General features: G+C 39.4%; 1 protein-coding gene and 1 long non-coding RNA gene across 2 annotated transcripts; both read right to left on the bottom strand.

Annotated features, from left to right (window-relative positions):
• Positions 1-512: 512 nt before the first annotated feature.
• Positions 513-948, bottom strand: LOC146981532 (uncharacterized). The gene is made up of 2 exons (XR_015036645.1): positions 755-948; positions 513-601 (listed from the first exon to the last, which is right to left on the bottom strand). It is a non-coding gene; the product is annotated as an uncharacterized LOC146981532 (long non-coding RNA).
• Positions 949-5725: 4777 nt separating this feature from the next.
• Positions 5726-12972, bottom strand: slc6a4b (solute carrier family 6 member 4b). The gene is made up of 13 exons (XM_085786858.1): positions 12725-12972; positions 11625-11759; positions 11207-11426; positions 10931-11069; positions 10695-10829; positions 9650-9753; positions 8731-8858; positions 8531-8643; positions 7423-7554; positions 7198-7297; positions 6966-7066; positions 6016-6183; positions 5726-5918 (listed from the first exon to the last, which is right to left on the bottom strand). Exons 1-13 carry the CDS (start codon positions 12948-12950, stop codon positions 5838-5840), a joined length of 1782 nt encoding a protein of 593 aa, XP_085642984.1. The 5' UTR covers positions 12951-12972; the 3' UTR covers positions 5726-5837.
• Positions 12973-15871: the final 2899 nt, after the last annotated feature.

Genomic DNA, 15871 nt, shown 5'->3' with positions numbered 1-15871 from the left:
AAGAAACAATGATGATCAGATTTTACACATTGTAGAGAATAAAATATGACTAAACCCTGTATTATCTTTTGTGGAGTTGTAAATGACGCTGAAATCCCACTTTAGTTTATTGAAAGGTTGATGGCCTCCAGGTGTATTGACCAAACTTGCCTTCACAAGAGCTTAGTATTCTCCTTAAAGGCAAATCAATTACACATAATTACAGTTTCCTTTAGATGTGAGAGTCTAATAAATACATTAATAAATATTTTTAACGCTAAAACACGCAGTAATAAATCACCCGATTTTATGCCAAATAAAACCACAGCCGATGAATGTGTGTGAAGTCTGAGTGTCTTCAGTGAGGCCTCTCGGCAGGTAGGTGGCAGCTCTCCCCTCAGCAGGGGCCGGGTATCGGACCGGGAAGAGTGGATCTCTTCGGTGCTCTGGTTGCAGGGGGTCACTGTGCAACAACGGGACCACAGCACGTTTATAATGTCACACCCACGGATCTGTATCTTCTCCTCCAGGGGTTTTCATCGACGAGAGAGCGGCTTGTAGACACAGACAGCCATGATGATCATTAGCAGCAGCAGGACAGCCAGGACACTCCCCAGTGTGACTGTGAAGACAAAGAGGAGCCGACCACAGCCTGTAACAGCGCATCCACACACATCTAACACACTGGGGTTCATTAACAAGCAGTAGCCTAGAGTAAAGACTGAACACACCATAGCCCACTAGCGGCACTGAGCAGCCTCACATCAAGTCTCACCTAAGTTCTGCTTCTGTAAAACCACATAGGCTCTGTCGCTCAGCCCTGAGTCCTCGGCCTGTCCGCTCACTAACCCACTCAAACACATCATCAGGGCGTAAGGGATGAGGTGCAGCATCATAGTGGTGGAGGCTGGAGGATGGTGAGGATGGTGGTGATGGTGATGGTGAGGATGATGGTGTTGATGATGATGATGAAGGTGGTGAGCGAGGCTTTCCTTCTTCCGCTGTATCTGGGTCCTAAGGCCGTTTGGTTATTAGCTCGCTTACAATCGGAATGATTATAGGTCGATTAGCCACTGAGTTGAACTTAAAGAGATTTAAGTGGCTAATAAAAAATGTAATACAAATTTAAAACACTCATCGAAGTCATTTCGAATCAATTTATTTTACAGGTCAATGGTTTTCTTTAAGTGGATAGTAGGCTGGCTATTTATTAATTATCTGTTAGATTAAATGTTATTCTTTTTATTATGAATTGAACTGAATCTCTTGTTGATGCACTTAATGCTTATGCATCTTCAGCTGCCCTTTAAAGAATTGACACGGCACTTTTTTTTAAATTTTTTATCATTAAGTCAAGTTAAGCCAAGTAGCCTAAATCTTTATTGTCCTGAAACAGGTGTGTTTCAGCATAGTGTTTGACATAAAAAGACACAACAACAGACACTAGAAGCTTAACAGCACTACAACAACAGCAGGCAGAACATCAAAGCCACAATAAAGTCAGTACAAAAGAAACACACTCATAACACTCACAAATCTAAACTACATCAGAGAAAGTAGGTTAACAATTACATATTGTCGACCAGCAACATAACAATCAACTTTACCCCAGTGCAAAATTCCCAAATTTCTCAAATATGAATATTTATCAATGTCTAAAAGCTTCAGATGTCTCTGGGTAGTTTGGCTGTGGAAACACAAAGTGTATAAAATCTCCCCTCTTACTGGTAACCATCAAAAGTGTGAGGCCTCCATCACATCTCCCATTTCTGAAATGCCAAAGAGCAATGAAGAAAAGATATAAAGGTCATCCTCCTTGGGGTTATATCCTTATATAATCACTCTGCATGACTGATGTATATGGCCTTTACCTTCATCTTCTATATAACTTAAGTGCACATCATTACAAACACTTATAACTCTTAATTATATGCCAGAGAAATTTAATGAGCTTTAGGAAATGTCACCCACGGTGGCCTGAAATTAAAACTGGAGACTTACCGGATAAATTCAGCACAACAAGAAAACATTTCGTTATAGCATGAACTCTAAGATCCTTTTTTAATTTGCAGATCTGAAGGCATTTAAACCAAACATATTTAGTATATTATGACTTGAATGGGCACTTGACAGACAATAAGAAAATGCATATTATCTGCCTGAGTTTGTGACTGTCATGTATTCTATCTGTTCATATTCCCCGATTCATCAATTGAGTTGAACATTGTTGATGTGACAGCAGACATGGGGAAATGTTACATAACCAATTGTTGATGTGTTCTATTATGACATTGCAACACACAAATAATTGTGTATTTTAGGCTATCATCTACATGCAGTGAGGCATAATACACTGAACTCCATGGTGTTTATGAAAACAAGTTTAAAGCAGAAGTAAGCGATCCGGTCGTTTTCGCTAATGCTGCGTTCGAGGCAGGCTTTTGAAATCGTAAATTACAGCTTCAAGTCACAACTTACGACTTTGTAGCGTTCCAGGCAACCCACTCATATTTTTCCGACCTGTTTTACCTGTGAAAGTCACTATAACGGCCACTCGTAACTTCCGACCCGTGAACTCGTACCAGATCGAACTGGTACGACTTCACAGGTCGGAAAAACAAGAGTTATGAGTTTCCTTGAACGCACCATAACAGTCCTCGTCCCTACGTCTCCACATTCACGGCATCCCTTGGCTGCACACACAGCCCTGCATGCCGTTCTCTCTCCTCATTGGATAAAAACTGTAGGATACGATAAATGTTTTCTCCTCGGCTCAGAGCAGAGCAGAGGGACTGAGAGACCCGTGTTTCGGTCCAAACACTCTATGTAAGTGATTGCTGTCGGAAGATATAACTATTTAAGACTTATATTAACACAAATATATCACTTACTTCTGCTTTAAGAAATGATTCTCATCCCTATTTTTATTGGTCTCTACAGAAAACATGGCCTTCAGACACCACTGTAGCCTGATTCATTAAACAATGTCAGGGGAAACACATGCTTGGATAAGTCACAGGTCAGCGACCTCTGCAGTCATGTTGAAGTGAATTAAACCAAATATTGTTCCTGAGTCAGATTTTGCTGTCATTACTGGCTAAAATGTCCTGACTTGACAAAGGCCGAACGGGCCAAAACGTTGTCTAAATAAACTCTCTGCAACTGGAGCTGAGTGTGCGGCGTTCCTCTCTTTCTGTCTTCAGTTTTGTCCATCGCCAGCACCTCCACAACCCACGGTGTGTTGCTTCTCATCTAAAATGTCCTTTTGCCATCAGAATGGCTTCAGGGATGCTAACATCAGTCTGTCAGTCCTCCACTTTGAAAAAATGACATTCAATTTAATATAAACATTCATGACTCTCACAAAATGAATCCTAATGACTCTGGTGACTTTATAGCACCATCAGCAGGTCAAAGTTTAACTTAACCAGTAATGTGTCTGATTTATTGTACTGCATATAGTGATACTACTAACTGTATAATCATAGTTTCATTTGATTGGCTGGTGAGAAACAAGCCCTCCACCTTTCTGCACAAAGTGTCCTCTCAGGCGATCAGGTTTCCTTCCACAGCGCGTTTATCTGCCTTCAGAGACTCTCAGTTCTCCTTAAATGTCATAATGAGTTTCTTTCTTTCAATTTGTAGAGATCAGATTAATCTTTCCATCACAGTACATGATAAAGATTCTTTTGTATATCTGCATTGAGAGATATATAAAAAGCATGTCAAAATCACATTTTACAATCAACAACATAAAACTGAATCAAACCTGTAATTCTCCTTTTCATGTCTTCTTCGCTCAGTTCCAGCTGTTGTATTGTATTTGTATTTAGACTGAACGGATGGATGCATTGCACCAGACAGAGTCATGACATATCAGTCATTTCCCCTTTAATATTACTCTTTGTCAAGCTGTTCAGGCCAGGTAGAGGCGAAACCGTCTATTTAGCAGTTTCTCTTTTATGTGTTTCCTGTGCTTGCCTGTTCTCTACTTCAATAGCAGTCACTGACACAAAAGGGCTTTGATGTGCACGTCTATCAACCAGCAACTCAGTGACGAATCATGTCCCAAACAACCTTACACCCTGGTACACGTTCATTCCTGCCATCCTTGAAATGGTTGGGCCTTAACCGGGAATGAAAAACAGTTGAATAAGTAAAGATCTGAAGCGCGCTGTGAGCATTTGAAGGTAAAGGCTGCTCTATTCCCCTGTATGTTGATGGATTCTGGATATTGCAAATTAGCTTGTTAATTAGAAAATCTAATGGAGGTGAGCAGCAACGGCCTTTACAAAGACATGACGATCACCGTATGGAGATTTACAAGAAGAGCTCTCGTGTATTGTGCACATTTACAATTCAGGAAGAAAATGCACTGTGTGTTTAAATATACATAGTGGAATTCAGCTGCTTAAAATACTACTTGTTTATATTCATGTTTATCCTCCAGGAATAAAAAGAACCAGAAAGATGAAATATGTTATTTATGCTGTTATTAATTATAATTATACACATCTTACTACAGAAACCATATTGAAGAGCACTGAAATCACACAACAATCATCACCTTGCACACCACATTATTCTCTGAATATAAACAGTATAAAGCGCTTTTTAGATAAGTTAACACATGTGACTAAGACATTTCATACTGGATCTCTGCAAGAACATTTGAACAGTCTTCAGTTAGAGAGTGAAAACATTGTTTGGAGAGGCACAATATCAATAAATATCAATACAACCTTTACAGTTTTGTACATACAGTGTAATAATTTGGCAAATTAAGGCAAAACAGTCTATCTGGAGTTAAATGAAGCCATCAGATGAAGACCAGAAAGTTCAGTTTGAAATACACAAACAGTTGTACATAGTTAAAGTTGCTTCTTGTGTATCTAAGCATCAACTTTACGTGGAATACAGTCTCTAATTATAGTTGGAAGATTATTATTTTTAATGTGGTCTTTTCTGAGTGCCTCACTCACCTCCATTACAAACACTTGTAGGGGGGAAAAAAAGAACATTTTTAGCAGATATATCCAGCAGCTAGCATGAAATCCTATACAAGCACTGTATTACAGATCTATCATATAAATATAAAATACAGCATTGACGATAATATGAGCTGTAATTTAATGTGATTATGATTTGGTCCCATTAAATCTCTCTCCCTGTGGTCTAAGAGGTGCTGATGGATTTGACATGAAAAACTTTAGCAGACATGCTCCACAGTATGTCGGTGACTGAATGGATTAAGACCCCACTGAAGAAACTTTTTTTATTACATGTAATTAAATGGAAAATGCCATGATGAAATGTGATAATCTGTTAACCACATTGTTGCTGCACGTGAAACACTAGTGTTTGCAATGTGGTGTGGCGGTAGCTGAACATGCAGTGATGATTTAATCAATCTTTCACAATGTACGGAAAATACAGAACTTAAGAGAAAAAGGCCTCATGCAATGAAAATGATGTGCTGAATGCAACATATAGAAATACCTGTTGTTATTTTCCTTGGCATCATGTTCTTGTGAGATAAATTGGGGGAGAGACTGTCAACTGACTTTACCACAGACTCCTACAACCACAAATTGCAACACGAGAAAGCTATAACCTGTCCTGGTGATGAACATAGGTACATCTGAATCATACAGACCATACAGCTGATATATGAGCATCTCAGTTCCTTGTAGAATTACAAATTTAGCAGCATTTACCATTTTATGGAGTGTGCATGTGCTTTGAAAGTTGGCATGTTTGACATCACGAGCAGCGAACAGTCATGATGTCAGATGATGTTGAGGCTTAGTCGCATTTAACTTTAAACAGTGGTTCGAATGGCAGTCTACGTTTTCTCTCTATGGCACAGACGCCATATTGAGGCTGTCGGCGTGGATGTCTGGTATGGTCCTCTCAGGTCTCAGACACACTGCCAACCTCTGCAGAGAACAAAACAGTCGTGGAGGAAAGGCAGAGGTTAATTGAATGAAAATGTTAAGAGAGCACACTATTTCTCCCTTCTCCTCGCAGGCTGACCTGTTTGAGAGATCCGGGAGTCCACACCAGCTTGTAGACCATGTAGATGGGGATCCACATGAAGGATGAGAAGCCAATGATATATCCCACTGTGATGCTCCAGTCTGGATACTTGTAATCAAACAGGGTGAGGGGTGGCGCTTTCAGGAAGGAGCTCACGATGATATACTGAGAGGAGTCGGAATACATAACATTTCCATGTGTTAATGCTACTTCTATATTCTCGCAGCAGAAATAATAATGCAGAGGGGAAATATATCTGTCACACTTCCATACGTTATAAAGAAATACATAAAATAAGTCATGTGGTGTAATAATGCAAAATGTCAACAGGAACAGAGCCACAGAACGATGGATGCAAATAAGAGCCAAGGATATTGACATTTGCCCGCATGCTGTAGAAAAGGTTTAATGTAGAAGGTTTAATCTACAGATATGGGATCAGCTCCACAACCTTTAGGTTGGTCCTGTTGTCTTTTGATCTTACTCTGAGCTTTCCCTCATGTCTTGCTGCCCATTGATCTCTAGATAACTTAAAGAGACAACTGAAAGGGAAAAAATGTTGAACTGAAGTGGCACTCAACAGGGCAGACCATCACCAAGGCTAAGAAAAATCTCCTGTCTGTGTAGGAAGGTGGTGGATCTGTGCCTTTAACCGGCTCTGCATCACAATTTAGTGGATCCCCTCCTGCCCCATGCTGCACCCCCTCACTCCAAATTTAGTGCAAATCGGTTAAATATTTTTTGCCCACAGACAAACAGACAATCAAGCAAACAAATAGAGTTGGTGAAAACATACAGTAACTTCCGTGACTGAGGTAAACATCCGTAGTAAAACTGAAAAATAATCATATGGTTTTTGTATAATCTAAGAAAGTGTTGAATTGTCGACCTTTAGATGTCAGATGTGTATTTACTGTGAATGGATGTCAAAATATTTAATCTCTTACCGCCAGAAATGCAGGGCTGATGGCGACCCAGCACACCTTCCAGAATAAACCTGGAGCTTCGCCCAACATGGCCTGAACGTCACTGCTGAATCTTTTGATGCCTGAAAGCAGCAAAAGTAACACGAGATAAAGTCACAAACAATTTTTTTTTTCACATGCTAACTAGCTAATGAATGCATACCACAGATATAAGAAAACAATCCCAGCAAATCAATAATAATATGTTGTTCACCATAGAACCAGGAAACTGCAATGGCCTCAAGGAAACCAACGGCAATAATGGAGCATCCGACTCCAAATTCCTCCAGCAGCTTCACTACATAGGCCCCACCCTGTCAATCATACAGCACAACAAATGACAAGACTAATTACATGATCATGATCAGCTAGTGCGGAGTTAGGTTTTAATCTCTTAGGGAAAGTAATTTGAATTGTAGAAAAAAACAAAAAAACTCACATGTGTAAGGGTGCTAAGAGAGCCCAAAAAGCAAACAATGACCAAGCCCAGAACAAAAAGTTCACGTCTGTGAGAGAAATGATCTGGGTATTCATCCAACACAGCAGTGATGATGGCCTCCAGCCCACCAAACTGAAACACACACGTACAATTACAATTATTACCACAAGTTGAATTATACTGCACGTCTATCACAGCATACATATTAAATGCTGCCATTAATTGGATTAAGTGGAAAAAGGCTCAGTAAAAAGCAGCTCTGCTTAGGACAACATTTACATTTTTGAAGTCATCAAAGATTAGAGAATAAAACAATTTTATAAATAAGAAATTATACGTAACAAATTGTATCATTGAAGCTATATGGATCATTGTGTGTAGTTAGACTTAGCAGTGTTTAATGATGTGCAATTTATGAAATTGATGTTGAAGAATCAAAATCTGAGTTATTTAGTGGCATAACTTAGAGCAGAAGTAAGCAATATATTTGTGTTAATATAAGTCTTAAATAGTTATATCTTCCGACAGCAATCACTTACATAGAGTGTTTGGACCGAAACACGGGTCTCTCAGTCCCTTTGCTCTGCTCTGAGCTGAGGAGAAAACTTTTCTCGTATCCTACAAGTTTTATCCAATGAGGAGAGAGAACGGCATAAAGGGCTGTGTGTGCAGCCAAGGGATGCGCCTGAATGTGGTGACGTAGGGACGAGGACCAATAGATCCATGACGAGGGCGGGGGCTGCTAACTCCATCGGCTGACAAGACGTTATGGTGCGTTCAAGGCAGCCCGTAACTCGTGTTTTTCCGACCTGTGAAGTCGTACCAGTTCGATCTGGTACGAGTTCACGGGTCGGAAGTTACGAGTGGCCGTTATAGTGACTTTCACAGGTAAAACAGGTCGGAAAAACACGAGTGGGTTGTCTGGAACGCTACAAAGTCGTAAGTTGTGACTTGAAGCTGTAATTTACGGTTTCAAAAGCCTGCCTGGAACGCAGCATTACCCAAAACGACCGGATCGCTTACTTCTGCTTTAAGTTTTTCTGTTATACATGAAGTGACCCTGTGGTCTTCATGTACACATGTACACGCCAGATTTCACAGTTCGTACAGTGCTATCCAGTCCAAGCGTTATCATCATCATGAAAAAGATGATTGCAAAGAAGATGGAGCCCGGCATGTTCGCTATGGCCTCTGGGTATGTGATGAAGAGCAGACTTGGACCTGGAAACCACGAAGAGATCAGGGTGAGTATTTGATTCTTTTTTAATGAGGTTTTCATTTTCCTCACTTTAGCTTTCATTGACTGACCTTTGTCCCTGGCTACATCCTCAACCTTCACTTGCCTCTTCTCCGCCATGTAGCCCAGCACCGTAAAGATGACAAAGCCCGACACAAAGCTGGTCAGACAGTTCACCAAACTTGTCACAATGGCGTCACTGTTGAGAAGGAAATCAAACCCTCTTCAGGGACACGTTGCTGCCCTTTTTTGACCTTTGTTTAATGGGCTCCTTTAGACACTCTATTCAGCTTTTTTCTTCTGTTTCTAAGACATGAAAATAGTCCCGGCAACCACAGACATCCAGCAACAATACTAATGAGGAATACTCAACCAATGGATCTATGATGTGTGTTCATTAGAGATATTGAACATAGAACATCGAACATCCATCGGAGGTGAGCAGTGTTGGTGTAACTACCGAGTGTCTATATTATTGGTTTTATAACCATTTATGAATAGATAAGCATCTTTATGAAAGACTTGTGCACATTAGAGTTCATTTGCAAAAGCAGATAAGTGCCATTTTGAAAAAGACGAGCTGATGCTTTTGAATTATTCTTTGCATAGTGTTGTTTTCAATAAAGCTTTATTTTGAGCTACGTCTGTTTTGTTATGTCTCATCTCCTTGGTCAACTTTGGTTTGACTGATATCACCTGGTGTAAATAATAATTAAAAATTGTTTAGAAATTTTTTTTTAAACGGAGATATCTGCTTTTGCAAATGAACTCTTCATTTACAGTATCTTCTCGAGGTGCTAGTCTTAACACATGTAGCTGTGATCTGCAGCTCCCGAAGAAATCAACATGAAGAAATACAATTCAGGTATGTTGCAATAGAAATGTTTTACTAATGTAATCAAGAAGACATCATCATCAGCCTATTCTTATGAAGCGACAGATGTGACTTCGTATATCATAGATTTGTGGCTATGGAGGAACAGTTCTTACCGATAGCAGTTATTTGTGAAAGGGTTGTAGCTGGAGAGAGCCAGGAGGACCCCAAACCCCGGCCCAAGAGAGAAGAATATCTGAGCTGCAGCATCCACCCACACCTGGAAAACACAAAAAGATAGATATCTGGGACTCAAACTGTGAAACACTGATTTACACCGCAAAAGCATAATGTATGCAATTCCTACACGGATTTGCCAATTTTCTTCCATCAAATGATCATTTTTCTTATTTTTCTAATCAGTGCTGTGAACTTGGTATCATTTTCCAAGCGGAGAGGTGTTGTGTCAGCCGTATAGAAATCTAGCTGCGCAGCTGTATGCAGAGAGATCTGAAGAGCAGCATGCATTCGGCGTTAAAAAGAAGGGGACAGCATTGGATATTGGTGAGTGAGAGAGAAAGGGAGGCCTTTGTTAATGGGCAGAAAATCTAAACCAATTATGCATCTTATTATCCTGCTCTGTGGCTTATTTATGCATCTCATTTCATCTCATCCATATTCCCTTCCAAGCAAAGCACTCACACATGTTTAGCAAACAACGAGGTGGAGAGGAAGGTGATGATGATTCATACAGTAGATCTAAAAAATATTATAGTCAGATTATTCAGGGAATAAATGGTTTATAAAACTGCTGACTCTGACTGAATGCACTATTTTATTACACCAGTCCTCAAAGTTCATACTCATTAGGACTCCAGTGGAGAAACTTATTATTTTAGTAAGAGCCTCTAGTCTTCAGTTCTGACCTTCGGCAAATCACAGAGATAGAGCAATTAATTACATTTTCATTTTTTTCTGTAAGTTTTTTTGCATTTAAGCATTTTGATTATCATTATTATTCCTTCTCTTCTCTTCATCTTTCTGTTTTCCCTCTTCTTCAGTCGATCCACATTTGAGAACTTTTCACCGGAAACCTCTTCTGGTTACTGCAATTGCTTTGAAAATGAGGTAAAACTCTCAAGGGACCAAACATTTGGTTTTTTTCCATCATATTTTTTCTTGATTGGCTGTTTTCTGTCAGACTGACTGTGCACAACTCACACTGGTCTCCAGCAGCTTCTCCCACTGTGGCTTTAGGTAAAACACCACGCCTCTCCAGGCTCCTGGAAGAGTGGCCCCTCGAATCAGGAGGATGAAAAGCACAATGTAGGGTAAGGTGGCGGTGACCCACACTACCTATAGTGGAACAACAAAGTCAATCAGGAAGAGCTCATTGATACAGTTAAAGCAAAGAATAATCTTCTCATTACAGTCATAAAGCAACGGCGATGTGATACCTTCCCTGACGTCTTCACTCCTTTCCACAGGCTGAAGTATACTATAGTGAAGATGAGAAAAAGGCAGAGCATCAACTGCCAGCGAACACCACCAACGTTTCTCAACCCTGATGCCTTGTGGATCTCGAGAACATTCCTCCTGTTGGGATAAAACACACCAATCATTAAGTCTTGAGCAAACAAAACAACATATCCCATCCAAAACCACCAGCTGGCAATATTTGTGTGGCTATTTATATTATATGGTTTCTGTTACTCACACTTACATGCACTTACGTGTAAAATTCCTCTGCCGGAGACCTGGAGGAATTCGTCCAAGTCACATTGTCCGAGTCAAAATAATTGGTGCAGTCGGGGGTATTCCACACATTTTCACAGTTTGTCCAAGGCAAGATGCTGGTGAAAGAGGAGTAGAAGTAGAAGAGGGCCCAGGCGATGATGGTGTTGTAGTAGAAGGACACATACAGAGCGATGATACAAATGGCATATCCTATACCTGCAACAGAAAACACAGAAGTGAAAATAAGTCACATGTGAAATGTTTCTGAAGATACATTTACACCGATCAACATGTCTGGATAAGATGGGAATAGGAGTTACGACCTTATCACTACACAGAATTGATTTTATGTTGCAGATGCGCCAATGTAATGGGAGTTCTGGATTTTAATACTTGCTGTTAGCGAGGCCTTACCTTTGAAAATGGGGCAGATGTGTTTCCATATGGATATGGCACCAGTTCTGTGGAACTGTCCCAGTGCCAGCTCCATGTAAAAGAGCGGCACACCACCAAAGATGGCCATGAGAATGTAGGGGATAAGGAAAGCACCTGCACAGAGATGGGAACATGTTCGTTTTTGTTGTTGTTGTTTTTTTCATGTCGACAAAGACTTAGTATTCTAACATATGCAATGAAAAACTGTGGACGTAAGAATTAGGACTCAGCTTTGCTTGGATCTGAAATAAATATGAAAATGAGACTCACACTGAGCTTATTTTCACATTTGTTAAAGTTACTGTATAAATTGTCTTTTCATTTCAAAGAGGAGATTTACAAAAATCTAAAGAACATAGCCATGAGGTTTGTTAAAATAAATTTAAAAAAAGAAAAAGAGATTGTTGTATATTTCCACACAAAATGTTGAGGTATCCTCTGTTTATTCAATTTTATTATCTTTATTTTCCTTTTATGTTTTTCCCAGACTGTTTATAAGTCTTTTAATTGCCTTTAATGTCTTTTTATGTGCAGCACTTGCCCAGAATTGCCCTGCCTCACAAGACGATTGGCTGCTGCAGTGTAACGACCCTCGTTTGCTGATGTAAAAGTACTGAGCGAACCTATCCCCACCAGAAAGTACGACTTCTAATAATCACCAATCTGCACAGTGAACATTCAGTAGGATCAGTTAATCAGTAAGATTACATATTTAATATGACTTTATTTTCTGACAAAAACCTGATGAGAATTCGCCAGGCTTTAGGGATATTAGATACAACTTTAAATATAAAAAAGTGACCTGAGAAGAATAGATACAAGCTTTATCAGAGGAAAGGTGTAAAAACTTTTAGTGACTTTTGAAGGTTAGAGATGCGCACTTCAGCACCATGGACAGTTTCTCCAGCCAGATGCGTCAGCCTGTTTTTCTGAATCATTTACTGTAAAGCCATTTCGAGGAGAAAATCTGGGATTCAATCGACTATAAAACTCTGAAAATTAACTAAATGTTTGCCTAGTATATGCATGGATGACACAAATCCTAACACGGCCTGGTTTAAAAGCTCCAAATCACTTACCACCACCGTTTTGGTAACATATGTACGGAAACCTCCAAACATTTCCCAAATCCACCGCAAACCCAATGACAGACAAGAGAAAATCCATCTTTTTGCTCCATTTGTCCCTGGAGTCCGTCTGTGTGATGACTGGCACCGGGACAGCGTTGTTGGAGGTGTAGCCGGGGTTCGGGGAGCCGTGGTGGGTCAGACTGCCGGCCATGACCGCTGAGTCCTGTCGGGGCATCGGACTGTGAAAAGTCAGCCAGAGGACCCGCTCCACAGAGAGGAGGCTGCTTCTCCTATAACGATGACAGGTCCGAGTGGGAGGAGTTGCTGGAGCTGCTGGAGCTGCGGCGCACACTTGGGGACACCAGTACTACCTGTTAGTGAGGAGGTTGTTTGGTTTTCTACTAACTGCACCTTTTAACACTCCTTCAACTTAAAAGCTCAATTTGAAGCCAAATCTATTGTGTTATTGTTTTTCGATAACATGGATCCTTTTTATAGTGCCTTTGTAGTTTTTTCAGCTTGACCTAATTTAATTTTTCACTTGAAAACCAGTGAGTTAAGCAGCAGCTGAGACTTTCTGTAAAAAAAAACAAAAACAAAAAACTTCATCTGTTGAAATATGAGCAGCAGGTTGCTGTTAGTGTGATGCTGCACGTGCTTCGTTTTGAAATCATCTCACATTTACACAGCCACATGGAGCCTGATGGAGCCAACTCAGATCTGATCAGATTTTGATTTCAACAATTTAGATATAGAAGGATTATTCACCAAAGCACTCTACTAAATTCTGGCTTATTGTCACTTGAATATTTCCACTTTACAGTGTACCACATCATATTTTCAAGCAGGGGTGTCAAACTAATTTTAGTTCAGGGGCCACATATACAGCATAATTTGATCTCAAGTGTGCCGGACCAGTAAAATTAATAATAATAATATAATTATGATTTTTTTTTTAAATCATTATTCATTCATTTTTCTTTCATGTTTTCATTTGTTTTAGTACAAAGAAGGGTAACACTTTACAATAAGGTACACAAAATTAGAGTAGTTAATGAGGAACTAATGAAGAACTAATGAGGAACTAATGAGTAGTTAGTGAGGAATTGAGATACACAAAATTAGAGTAGTTACTGAGGAACTACTGATTAATTAACTATTAGTTAATGGTCAGTTCTTCAGGAACCCCTGATCAAATTTCAGAGGAGTAGTTACTGAGGAACTAATGAGTAGTTAGTTAGGGAACTGAGGTACACAAAATTAGAGTAGTAACTGGGGAACTAATGATTAACTAACTATTAGTTAATGATCAGTTCTTCATTAACTCATGATCAAATTTCATAGAAAGTTAATCACAACTTGATGATTAGTGAACTAGTTAGGCTACTTCATCAGTACAGAATCATTACTCAATAACATGTCCAGTAGTTACTGTAACCTTATGACCTAAAGTGACACATAATGAGTGGTTTTTCACATCTTCATCTTCATCTTTACATTAGTAGTTCCTTAAAAAAATCACAGACAGCAGGATTCTTGGGAAGATTTTATTCATTAATTTCAGACCACATACACATCAATATGACCATCCATGTTGCCTTCGAAATAAATATGATGTTTGTCACATGTTTGGTAGGCTAAATGAATGTATCATGGGGCTGTGTGTAAAGTAGGCTACTGTATACTGATCACACCGTGGTTCACAGTTAGTCACTACTCACTATTAGTTAATGGTGAGTTCTTCAGTAACTCCTAATCAAATTACTGAGGAACTAACTATTACTTAATCATTAGTTACCATTTTTGTGTACCTTAAGGTAAAGTGAGACATCAAAATGAGTAGGTAATGAGTACTGAATCATTACTGAATCATTAGTTACCCTTTTTGTGTACCTTAAGGTAAAGTGAGACATCAAAATGAGTGGGTAATGAGAATGAAATGAAATCAAGGGTGATGTTACCTGCTTGACAGTTTCGACTGTGACTCCAAAACTGTCAAGCAGGTAACATCACCCTTGATTTCATTGTCTGAACACAAGAAAAATATAACTAAGGGTAACTAATGATTCAGTAATGATTCAGTACTCATTACCTACTCATTTTGATGTCTCACTTTACCTTAAGGTACACAAAAAGGGTAACTAATGATTAAGTAATAGTTAGTTCCTCAGTAATTTGATTAGGAGTTACTGAAGAACTCGCCATTAACTAATATTGAGTTCCTCATTCATTCCAAATTTGTTTCATAGTAAATAACTACTCTAAATTTTGTGCACCTCAAACAACTTTACTGTGAACCACGGTGTGATCAGTATACAGTACTTTACACACAGCCCCATGATACATTCATTTAGCCTACCAAACATGTGACAAACTATCATATTTATTTCGAAGGCAACATGGATGGTCACATTACAGTTTTTCTCAATTGCTAAAACACTAAACCCTGTTGTCTGAACCAAATTCTCAGTTGCCTGAACCCACTGATTGAATCCGTCACTCTTTTGGCAAAACCATCAGCACTTTTCACCTGTTTAGACACAACTTACCAACACATTTTCATTGTGATGCACCTGTGTTGCATAATGCTGAGCACAGGTGGCAAAAGTCAAACACAAGTAAAGCACAAGTTTCACCGGTTGAACACAACAACTCAAAATTCATAACACTTGTGTCTAATGATGTGAGGGCACATATACTGTAAGCTAGTTCAGGATGAAGTCCTGTGGCCTGAGCCAGTACAGAGAATTGATGCTGTGGCTTTGTACTGTACAATGCTACGTGTAAATGCACAAAATTTTGTACTTCTTTTTTTTTTTTTTACTGTACTATGTACAAGTGCTAAATGCACAGGTTTTTTGTTTTGCAAGAGGAGAAGATGAGAGACAACAGGGTGAAGGAAGAAAGGATGAGGGAGAGGGGAGGGATGAACTGGGAAGAAAAAATAGGAAGGAAGGAAAAGGGGATGAAATGGATGTGGGGAGGGAAGGAGGAGGGTGAAAGAAAGGGAAGGAGAGAAGTGCTACAGTGTAAATGCACAGGTTTTTTGTTTTGCAACATGCATTTAGCTACAGTGAACGATAAACATTTATTTCTACAGCTTCATATCCTGAGCATTGTGTTTTCTATTTTTCTATGTAGTGTTTAGTGGCTGCT

This window comes from Trachurus japonicus, chromosome 9 (genome assembly GCF_045865225.1).
Source record: "Trachurus japonicus isolate A0001 chromosome 9, Traja_1.0".
In the NCBI taxonomy this organism is placed as follows: domain Eukaryota; kingdom Metazoa; phylum Chordata; class Actinopteri; order Carangiformes; family Carangidae; genus Trachurus; species Trachurus japonicus.
This window is presented reverse-complemented; position numbering and strand designations above follow the sequence as displayed.